The 12,434-nt window shown below is 40.1% G+C and overlaps 1 protein-coding gene across 2 annotated transcripts in view; it reads right to left on the reverse strand.

The window, feature by feature from the left end:
• Window positions 1-12,434, reverse strand: part of LOC145349910 (receptor tyrosine-protein kinase erbB-4-like) — a 1,005,257-nt gene that overhangs the window by 339,313 nt on the left and 653,510 nt on the right. For both annotated transcript variants that reach the window (XM_080198569.1, XM_080198568.1), the window contains exons 6-7: window positions 11,263-11,381; window positions 8,682-8,823 (exon numbers count right to left, since the gene is read on the reverse strand). In XM_080198569.1, the coding sequence (XP_080054695.1) occupies window positions 8,682-8,823; window positions 11,263-11,381 (261 nt within the window). The remainder of the gene's footprint in view (window positions 1-8,681; window positions 8,824-11,262; window positions 11,382-12,434) is intronic.

A 12,434-nucleotide genomic window follows, 5' to 3' on the forward strand; every position in this document is an offset into this window, starting at 1 on the left:
ATTCAATTGTAGCAAGATATCTGTAGTCCTGGACTCAAATCCCTTTGCAATGAAGGCCATCATACCATTTTGTAATTGTTTGTTGTATCTGTATGTTAGCATGTTATGATCAAGGACACCCAGGTCTTTTTGAACATCAACATTTTCCAACATCTCAACATTTAGGAAATAAGCTGCCTTTTTGATTTTCTTACCAAAACGGATAATTTCACACTTATTCACATAATATTCCATCTGACATGTTCCCAACCGTTCATTTAGCCTGTCCAAGTCTCCCTGATGCCTCCTTGCATCCTCCTTGAAACTTACAATCCCACCTAATTTTGTGTCATCACCACATTTGGACATTTTGTCCCCATATCCAAATCATTTATGCAGACTGTAAACAGCTATGGCTCCAGCACTGATCCATGCACAAGTAACAGCCTGCCATCCTGAGAATGACCTGTTTATTCCTACTCTGTTTTCTGTCTATTAACCAACTGTCAATCCATACCAGTATATTACTCCCAATCCCATGACTCTAGTTTTACTTCCTAACCTCCTATGTGGGACCTTATCAAAAACCTTCCGAAAATTGAAATACATCACATCCACTGATTCTTCTTCATCTATGCTACAGATAACATTCTCAAAAAACTCCCAACAGGTTTGTCAAACATGATCTCCTTTTCATAAATCTGTGTTGACTCTGCCCAGTCATATCATTATTTTCCAAATGCCTAGTTATCATATCCTTTATTCTAACATTTTCCCAACTATTGATGTCAAACTAACAGATCTGTAGTTCTCCAGTTTCTATCTCCCTCCCTTCTTAAATATTGGGGTTTGCTACTTTCCAGATCCCTTCTAGAATCCACAGAATTTTGAAAGATAAGTACCAATGCATCCACTCACTCTGCAGTGACCTCCTTCAACACTAGAATGTAGCTCATTAGGTCCAGAGGAATTATCAACCTTCAATCCAATTTTCACAAGCCATTTGGTTCCCTCATATTTATGAGAGATTTTCTCGATCTTCCTCAGTGAAGACCAACACAAAATAATTATGTGGTTCCTCTAACATTTCCCTATTTTTCAATATAAATTCTCCTGTCTCTGCCTGTGATGGCCCACATTTGACCTTGCTAATCTTTTCCTTTTTACATGCCTAAAGGTTTTACAGCTCATTTTATGTATCTTATTAATGTGCATTAGTATTCTCTTTTCCCTTTCTTTATCAGCTTCTTGCTCTTCCTTCGCTGGATCCTGAATTGCTCCCAATCCTCGGGCTCACTGCTTCTTTTGACTTAATGCTACCTTTAAACTTCTTTTATTAGCCACAGTTGATTCACTTTTCCTGTTGTGCATTTGTGTCTCAGGCAATTGTAGTATTTCTTTAAATACTACTTTTTCCCCTAGTTTTTCCCAACCTACCACAGCTAATTTACCCCTCACACCTTCACAGTTTCATTTGTTCAGATTTAAGACCGTAGCTTCAGAATGAGTTCTATCACTTCCAAACTAAATGTAAAATTCTGCATTTTACGGTCACTATTTCTTAAAGGCTCTTTTACAACAGAGTTATTAATTAGCCCTTTCTCATCACATGCTATTAAATGTAAAATAACCTGATCCCGAGTTGGTTTTTCAATATACTGCTCCAGGAAAGTCTGAGGTCATGTACCAATTGATTCAAGAATAGCTTCTTCCCGTCAGACTTCTGAATGGATCTACCTTGCATTAAGCTGACTTTTCTCTGCACCCTAGCTATGATATAACACTACATTCTGCAGTCTCTCCTTTCCTTCTCTATGAACAGTATGCTTTGTTTGTATAGCGTACAAGAAACAATACTTTCACTGTATGCTAAAACATGTGACAATAATAAATCAAATCAAATCAAATCTTGCGCACACCCAGGAATTCACCCTCTACAACATTAGTTTGGTTTACCCAGTCTAAATGTAAATTGAAATTGCCCATTATCCCTGCACTTCCCATGTTACCTGCATCTATAATTTTGTGATTTATACTGTCCTAATGTAACCATTACAGTTTGGTGGCCCATTAGTAACTCCAACAAACATTTGCTGCCCATTGCTGTTTCTTAGCTCCATCCAAACTGGTTCTCTCACTCGATCCTTCATTTGAAAACCCTTATTAACATTGTTATCCTACCTCCTCGTCTTTTTTGCCTACATGACAAATATCCTTGCATATTCAGTTCCCAGCTTTGGTCATCCCATTATCATGCCATTGTAATGGCAACTGAATCATATCTATTTACCTTTCTTTGTACCTTCAAATCACCCACATTATTGTGACTTTACCCACATTATTATGAATCCTGCGTGCATTCAGATATTGTACTTAACTTTGTCTTCTTAACATTATTCCACATTCTGATCCTATTTGATGCTTGCCTTTACTTCATCTGCCTTCTAATTTTGTTTTCTACTTCTTTACTTACCAGTTTTGCCTCTCTCCAGTCTGAGCTGCTTCTCAGTTTCCTATCCCCCACCAATCCAGTTTAACCCTCCCCAGCTGCACGAGCAAATCTCCCGACAACAAATTACGTTGCTGTTGGGAGTCTGAGTCTGAGAATTGTCTCAGTTCTGCTAAGGTGAAACATCTCCACCTTGTAAAGGTCCTACGTGCCTTACAGCTGGTCCAAACAACTCTGATACCCTCCTTAAACACCAATTCTCCAGTCATCTGTTCATTCAATCCCCTGATTCCTACATTCAATAATACCTGAGACTGGGAATTATCCTGATATTACAGCTTTTGAGGTCCTGCTTTTAAATTTCTTTCCTAACACATTAAAATGTGCTTTCAGGGCCTCATCCTGTTTCCAGCGTTGTTGGTCTCAATATAGACCATGACCACTGGCTGTTCATCCTTCCCCAAGAAGAATGTCCTGCAGCCACTCTGACATCCTTGACCCTGGCATCAGGAAGGCAACATACCATACTGGAGTTATATCCATGGCTGCATAAACTTTTATCCTAACTAACAAATCCCCTATCACAATTGCTCTTCCACTCTTCTTTCTCCCTTCCTGTGAAGCTGATCCACCTGTGGTACCCTGAGCTTGACACTTCCTGCACTCCCCTGAGGAACCAAAATGGAAAATCGGTTAGTGAGTGAGATCAACTTGGGGACCCCTGCATTACCTTCCTGGTTGTATTACACTGCCTGGTGGTCACCCATTTCCTCTTTCCCTGCATGCTCCTATTTTGCAGAGTGATCAACTCCCTAAGTCTGCTATCCATCTACTTCTCTGCCTCACAGATGCACCACAGAGACTTCAGTCATCGCTCAGGTTCCGAAACCCAGAGCTCAAGCTCCTGCAGCCAGTGACTCTTCCAGCAAATGTGTTTGTTTGGGGTGCATCTATAACCTCCCACATTCCACAGGATGCACATTCCACGCGGTTGAGCTGCCCTGTCATACCTTGAATTTTACAAACTACTTTTTATAAGTAGAATGACTTATCAAATACTCAGCAAACAGCTTCTTCCTCTGTTTTGAAGTAAGAACCAAATACCGGAGATAAAAAATGAAAAGCAGCTCCTCCTTGCCCTCTTTATTGAATCCCCTCACTCATCAAACTGCCAGCTGCACACTCTGTAAAGTTATAAGTTATACTGAGGACCCCAGTATTTATACTAGTTGAGACTCAGATGATTCAGCTTTGCTAGAAGCCAGATTAAGCTAGCTACCTGATTAACCGAATATAACTGCTCTCCAGGAAATGCTTACTCAGACCAAATCTATGCATCTAAACTTAACTTAAACAGTAGTTTTTAGTTAAATGCTAAATACAAGTAAAAGTAGAATAAAACTCCATCACTCATCAAATTCCCAGCTGCTCACTCTGTAAAGTCACACTCTATTAAGTCAGATAACAAAAAGCTTGTTTAAAGGGTATGTTTTGAGGAATGTCTTAAAGAAATAAAGTGAGATAGAGAGGCAGAGAAGTGTGGGGAAATAACTCCACAGCTTAAAGCTGAGGCAACTGAAAGCTGCAAGTTGTGGAGCAATTAAAATCAAGATAAAAAGTTTATTTTTAAAATGTATTTATTAGTCACAAATAGGCTTACATTAACACTGCAATGAAGTTACTATGAAAATCTCCTTGTTGCCACACTCCGGAGTCCATTAGGGTACAGTAAGGGAGAATTTAGCATGGCCAATGCACAGTCTTTCAGACTGTGGGTGAAACCGGACCACTCCGAGGAAACCCACACAGATAGCGTGAGGACACACAGATATCTCCAAGTATTCTGGAGCTAAAAGAGATAACAGAGTTAGGGATGTGTGAGGCCATGGAGGGGTTGTTAAAATAAAGATGAGAATTTTAAAAATAAGGCTTTGCTTGTCCAGTAACCAGTCAGCAAACACAGGGGTGATAGGTGAAGGGGACTGAGTCTGAGTTAAGACATGGACAGTTGAGTTTTGGATGCCCTTAAGCTTTTGGAGAATAGAATGTGAGAGACTAGCCAGGAGAGCACAAGAGTAAAAGTAAGAAGAAATTGATGAATGTTTCAGTGGGTAGAGGAGCTGAGACAAGGTGAAGTTGAGCATTACTGCAGAGGTGGAAATAGGCAGTCTTACTGAAGGCACCCGATATGTGGTCAGAATCACATCTCAGGGTGGAATGTGACAATAAGATTGCAAATAGATTGTTTAGTCTCAGGCTGTTGCCAGGGAGAGGGATGGAGTTATTAGTTAGGGAACAGAGTTTTTGATGGACACCAAAGATAATTACTTCAGTCTTCCCAATATTTAATTGGAGGAAATTTTGACTCATCCAGCACTGAATGTTGGATAAGCAGTCTGATAATTTAGCAACTGTGGAGGAGTCAAGAGTGTTTAGGTGAAGTGGAGCTGGATGTCATCGTGGTACAGTCAAAACCTTTTAAATGACATTGCCAAGGGGCAGCATGTAGGTGAGAAATAGATGGGTGGGAGATCAAGGAGAGATCCATGAGAGAGATCAGAGGTAGTGGTCTGGGGACAGGAGGAGAAACAATTGCAAGTGAATCATTAGCTCCAATTAGATAAGTAAGAATGAAATCAGATGGAAGCAGTCCAAACCAACTGGACGACAGTGGAGACGAGTTTGAAGGGAATAGTGCAGTCACTGTGTCAAAGGTTACAAGAAGGATATTGAGCAAATGAGTCACTTATGAATTTGATAGGATCTGTTTTGGTACTGATTGGAGGGATCCAAACATGGCAAACATGCCACAGATAGACAAACATGGATTTGGGAGGAGACTTTGGAGAAGAAAGGAAGGTTCAGGATGGGGAAGCAATTTACAAGGAGAGTAGGGTCAAGGGTTGGTTTTTTTGAAAGAAGAGAGTGATGACAGAAAAATTACAGAGTGGGACAATACCTGGTGGGAGAGAACAATTAATAATATCAGCTAACATAGTGTTTAGCATCACCTTACTCTTTGATTGTTTGTAATTATCTTTCTGCCTTACATTATCAGTTCTTAGGTCATCTCGTTGCTTGTTGTACAGCCTGTCGACACTTTACACACACTGATTATACTTAACTGCTTGCATTTGTCTATTAGCACTCGTGATTACTTGTAAAGACTATTCGGCACTACACTGTACTTATTCTTTGATACCTTTGATTACTTGTTAATCAGAATATATAGGCCATTGTCACTCCACCTATATATTCTGTGCCTGTGCACCTCACTCCACTTCACCTCACGAAGGAGCAGTGCCTGAAAGCTTATGATTTCAAATAAACTTGTTGGACTATAACCTGTTGTGATGTGACCTCTTATTCTTAGAGATGAGGATGGAGGAGACAAGGGAGATGGTTTAAGTTTGCAGTATTTCTTTGCTTCATTAGGCTGGACAATGGTTATGATTCGATGTTGAGGCTAACAATCCATTCAACACTTCAGCTGATGCCTTTGCAGTAGAGAATAGTACTTGCATACCAAGAAACATGTTCAGTGTTGTTGAAAATGTCTCAACCCAAACATTTATTAATGTTCACCAGCTGAAGAATGGTTGAAATGAAAACATTTTTTCCCACCTGATCTCTGTAACCTCCTCCAGCCCTACTATCCTCCAATTTTGGTCACTTCTGCATTCCCACTTTCCATTGCTTCGCTTTTGACAGCCATAATTTCCATTATCCAGGCCTTAAGCTTTAAAATTTCCTCCTAAAAGCTCTCTGCTTTCTAACTCTTCTGCTTCTTTTACTTTATACAATCTAAAACTTCAAAAAAAGCAAAAAAAAGTGTCACAAGTAGGCTTACATTAACACTGCAATGAAGTTACTGTGAAAATCCCCTAGTTGCCATACTCCAGTGCCTGTTCGGGTACACTGAGAGAAAATTTAGCATGGCCAATGCATATAACCAGTACTTCTTTTAGAATATGAGAAGAAACCGGAGCACCTGGAGGAAGCCCATGCAGACACGGGGAGAACGTGCAGACTTGGCACAGATAGTTAGTTACCTGAGCCAGGAATCAAATCGGGGTCTCTGGACACTGTGAGGTGGCAGTGTTCATTACTTTTCTTGTTATATATAAATGACCTGAGCTTTGATATAGGGAACACAATTTCAAAGTTTGTGGATGATACAAAGTTTGCAACTTGCAGCAAACAGTAATAGTAGACTTCAGGCGGGGGGAGAGGATGTGGCAGACAGAAATGGGCAGACATATGGGTGGATGGTGCAATTAAATGTTAAGAACTGTGAAGTGATTGAATTCAAGAAAAACAGGTGGAGAGGCAATATGAGTTTTGAGTGAGTTAAGAATCTCACCTAACCTGTTCAATCTTCCCTGGCAGCTGTAATCTCTCAGTTTTGGCATAAAAGACTGAACAGAAATGCCATCTGAGGAAAGGGAAATCACTCCAACATGTTGTGTCCTGCTGGTGGATTATAGAGCTTTTTCTTGACCCTGTGTTCCCAAAAGTGAGCAACTAAGACCTCATTTTTTTATAAATATATTTGTAAATACTATATATGTTATGTAGATAGCAATTTCGAAAATGTTAGAAGCTGAAAAATGATCCTTAAAATGGTTGAAAATGTATTTGTCTGTGACCCCAGAACACAAACAGCTACTTGCCTGTTTCAGAAATCTCAGACCTTGTTATCTTTAAGGAGCTGCTAACCATAGAACACCTACAAAAGGTGGCTATTCAGACATCAAATCTGTATCAACACGCCAAAAGACCATCTTCCTCAGTCCCACCCCCCCTGCCCTACTCATAGCCCTGCGTATTTACCATGGCCAATCCAAGTATCCTACACATCTTTGAACACTAAGGTCAGGGGAAATTTAGCATGGCCAATCCACCCAACATGCACATCTTTGTAGGAGGAATCCAGGGAACTCAGAGGAAACTCATGCAAACATGGGCAGAACATGCAAACTCCAGACAGTGACCCAAGGCCAGGATAGAACCTGGGTCCCAAGGGAGCTACATTCGAGGCTTTTTGTGTTTGATACATGGAGATATGGGGAGGGGGGTGGAATTTTCCAATCCTGCCTTCACAGGAATCGTAGTGGACAGGAGCAGGCCATCTGTTGACCTTGGGCGGAAATTTCTGGCCTTAGGGCGAGCGCAGCTGGGAAGTTCCGTCCAGAATGTCGGCTAAGACAATGGTCTCTCTAACATTCCTTTTGATCTATAATAGTTAGGACATTATCAGACTGGAAAGCATAGCCAATTTCCAAACACAGGATAAACATCTTTTGTTGAAGACTTTATAGAGAGGTAGGCATATGATCTACGCCTCTGGCTTGTTGAACAGGGAATATTGCCTTGCTGGGCTGATTAGCTCAGTCTGTTGTTGATCATTTGTCTAGCAGCTTCACAGAAAAACAGTTTTGCCCAGGGCGAACACCTGACCCTAACTGTACTGACTCTGGACTTCTGTATCATCACCTACAAGGCTGATTCATATCTATTTGCCTATCTCATGGTGTGAAGTCAACACCACCTGATCAGTTATCAGCCCACTGTCCTTCATAAAGGATTCTGGAACGCAAGTGAGCCAATATTTATGTTCTCCATGGTCTTCATACTGTAAATCTTTCTTTTCTCTTACCCTCTCTTTACTGCCTTGGCATGGAAGTGACACTGTCACCCTCCTCCCACATTTTGCGTGTGAGCAAATAAGCCAAGCCTTGGAGTTTGCCATGGGATTAGTGCTAGGAAATCGGTTCACACAAAAATTGAGAGGTTGTGGAAATATGTCACTGCTTATAAAGTGGAAAACAAATCAAAATACCTTTCTGTTTAAGAATGGGTAATGAGAAGTCAGTAGTGTTTAAGTTAACCCCCACCCTCTCCAATGTACGTAACACAAGTAAAATATAATTGGCTGAGGGGGCCATCACCTCATTCATCCAACCACACTCTTTGTGGTGGTTCTTATGCCATGCTTGATGAAGTAAGCTTGGGAGAGAATCCCCTTACTCCTCATCTCTCTTCCCAACAGAATATGAAATACAAACATGGCACTACACTTAAATAATCTAAACACATGCAAGAGTACAATTAGCTCAAGGCCACATTTGGTACTGAGACAATACATTCCTGGAAATATCCTCCATCACTTATCCATGGCATGTCCAACTAAGAGGGGGTATTATAATTATCAACATGGGCCACAAGAGAACCTTCTTTCTGGTATACCTACGTGGGCATTTCTTGACGCAGAATGCTCCATACGTATATTTGGCATTGGGATTAGGTTCCACTTGGAATGTTATAGTGTTGTAAAAGAACGGCAAGGGACACTGAATAACACAGGCTCCACTGTCATTGAAGTTGGTGCAGGCCTGTAAGATAAAGAGAGTTGTGGTTACAAGAAATAAATGCAGCTATTTCGATGATAACATGCTGTTTTTATTGTTTGGTACAGAGTGCCATAACAAGGCAGAACCACGGATATTACAGCCCGAAAAGAGGCCTTTCAGCTCCTTTCGGCATGCTGCTGCTAGGTCTCAAACCGGAGAGGTCCACTCTAATCCTATCTCTTGTCTTGCATCAATAACCCCTGATATTCTTTCTTTTCATATTTTTCCATGAAATTATGATATAATTTTGGTATTGCATCACCAATGCCAAAGTGAGAACTTCCTCTTAAGTATCCTGTATGAAGTGGATTTGGGTCCACTTGAACCAATTCCTAGTGAGTATCAGGACAAAACCATTCCTAGTTCATCTACTCAAAGTGGAAAAATGTAATACTGATAACTTGAGCAAGTCGTTGTTGGAGCTGAATTTTTATTCTGTATCCAGTCCACACTCTACCTGACGCAAGAGTGTTCAAGGGGCAGTTTACAGGGGGCTTTATTTTGTAACTAACCTGTACTGTACTCGTCCTGGGAAAGATTAATAACACATGAGAGAGGAAACTATTGTCTGGATGGGCCTCATTCTGTGCCAATGTTTTGATGTTTCTGGGATAATGCTGTGCCAATAAAATTTCCTTTTTTAAAGGACCCTTTACCGCTAATATTGCTTATTACTACTACCTTGTTCTGGTGAACCAATGTATGGTTCGCCATTATCACCAGTATTACCTTATTATCTTGTTCTAATGGCCATGTTGCGTGTTGTCTTTTATCCTATCAATACCTTTATAAAATCCCTACAGTGTAGAAGAGGTTTTTTGAGTGTACATTGACTCTGAGTATTTTACCCAGACCCACTTCCCCGCCTTATCTCGTAATCCCATACATGTGCCATGGATAATCCCATCTAACCTACACATCTTCAGACACTAAGGGTCAATTTAGCACATCTAATCCACCTAGGCTACACAACTTTGGGCTGTGGGAGGAAACTGAAGCATCCAGAGGAAACCCACACAGACACAGGGAGAACATGCAATCTCCACACAGTCCCAATGCTGGAACTGAACTTGGGTCCCTGGCGCTGTGAGGCAGCAGAGTTAGTCACTGTGCTACTGTACTGCTCCTATTTGCTACTGTGAACTAACTAGACAAGGTCTATGTTTCGCTTTATTAAGTAGTGCTATATGTCAAAACAACATAGCCAAAGAAAACACTCTCTAACCTAAGGTATCTCTGTCAGGAGACGTTTAGTGTAAACTTCTAAAAGTACATTATCGTGCATTACATACCAGACAATCAGTCTTTAAAAGTTAGCTTAAAAACAACTATTGCTTCATTTGGCAGTTATTGGGCAGGGAAATTCTGACAATGCCACTGCTGTTATGGCTTCAGGCAAAAAGTCTGTACTACAGCAAATATCACAAATCTTTTAGTGCCTTTCATAAAAAGTTAGATGGACTAAGGAGGTAGATCGTGAATTTATTACAATAGAAACAATTCAGATGAAAATGAACCCTTCTCTATTTAATTACCACATTAAAGCACAAAGGTACTGCATCACGATGTTATGCTACAAGCTTTTTAAAGCAAATGCACATTTCCTTGTCTCAGATGATTTATCAATTCCTCATCTAACGTCTAGAGTTGTGACAGTTGTAAGAAACATTTATAGGAATGCTTGTACTTTTATTATTGTTGACACACAGACCCATAGGTGATGCAATGGATCAGAGATACTGTAATGCACTTGAAATAGATCAATGTTACTGTGATGAACTTGAATTGGATCAATGTTACTATAATGAGTTTGAATTGGGTCAGTGTTACCGTAATGGATTTGAATTTGATCAGTGTTACTGTAATGAGTTTGAATTGTGTCAGTGTTACTGTAATGGATTGAATTAGGTCAATGTTACTGTAATGGATTTGAATTGGATCAGTGTTACTGTAATGGATTTGAATTGGGTCAGTGTTACTGTAATGGATTTGAATTTAGTCAGTGTTAATATAATGAGTTTGAATTGGGGCAGTGTTACTGTAATGAGTTTGAATTGGGTCAGTTTTATTGTAATGGATTGAACTGGGTCAATGTTACTGCAATGGATTTGAATTGGATCAGTGTTACTGTAATGAGTTTGAATTGGGTCGGTGTTGCTGTAATGGATTTGAATTGGGTCAGTGTTACTGTAATTGATTTGAATTGGATCAGTGTTACTGTAATAGATTGGGTCAGCATTACTGTAATGGATTTGAATTGGGTCAGTGTTACTATAGCAAATTTCAATTGAGTCAGTGATTCTGTAATGAATTTGACTGGGTCATAGTTGAATTCAGTTGATGTTGCTGTAATGAACCTGAAACTGGTTAATGATACTGTAATAAACTTGAAGTTGTTCCACGTTACTTGCAGTCACATACAAAGCAATCAGTGTCCTTTGGCCCCGAGCAGCCGCCCGCACATTCCCGATGGCAGCAGTCGCTGACAAATGGGCTGAAGCATCGCTCATCACACTGCTGTGCGCACACCGTCTTTGTGACTGCAAAGAAAACAGCACATATAACTCCAAAGTGAAGGCACATCATTGTCATCCTTCCCTTTCAAGAGAAGGACTGTCCCACAGTTTGATATCCACTTTATGCAAATTCCTCAGGGAATAATTCCACCACACACAAACACAATTTCGTCAAACATGTTTTAGCGAGAGATAAACTAATATTTTCAATTAACGTTTACCTCACTTAGTTAATGTACAGACTGGCAAAATAGTTTCTCTTCAAACTCTTTCTCATGAGTAAGAGTTGAACATTAAGATCGAACCATTACTGAAAGTGATGATGGAGCTTTCAGGAGAATGACTCCTGCTCCTGTACCGTGTCTAAACATATTCATCAACAGCTGCATGCCTTCAAACAACTATTGATTTGGTTGTTTGGATCTAAATCCACAGCACAAGCACAATTTGTTTACCTCTAAGTAAAGCCATACCTTGGAAATAGTTCACAATTCATACGTCTGAACTTTGAGAGATATGCATTCTTACTAAAGAGAACTTGTGTGAAGGGGATTGACAAGAGAAAAGTGGATGAAACTCTTTGGGTCCTCAAATGCAGTTTTGCAGTAAGTTATACCACGCACCTACAGAGTGGGGATGGTTCATATATTTAGCACAGTGAATATGCCAGTCTAATTTGAGATCTGTGTACACCTCTGTCTTGATGCAAAGTCAAATCATGTAAGTAAAATGGCAAAATGACAAACAATATACTCATATATTATATATATTTCATATACTAAGACCCAGTAGATCTTTATATCAAAACATCCTAACAGGATTAGGCAACTAACTGAATGCTGCTGATTGACAGTTTGATATTATGGAAGAAGCAGTTCGTTCAAGTTCACTTATAGTAAATGGCCAGCTCGTCTAGAAATTGCCGTGTTCAATATTGATTCAGGGACTTGCTAATCTAAAGGAAGAGCTGAATCTTCTGCTTCTCTGAGTTGTGAGCCTGACCTGGGACCTGACTTTATACTTTTCAGAAAAGCACTGTAATCCTGAGACAGACGACTCACAGCTGCTGAGATGGAG

The sequence above is a fragment of the Carcharhinus amblyrhynchos genome, chromosome 11, assembly GCF_965287045.1.
Source record: "Carcharhinus amblyrhynchos chromosome 11, sCarAmb.v2.hapA, whole genome shotgun sequence".
NCBI lineage: Eukaryota > Metazoa > Chordata > Chondrichthyes > Carcharhiniformes > Carcharhinidae > Carcharhinus > Carcharhinus amblyrhynchos.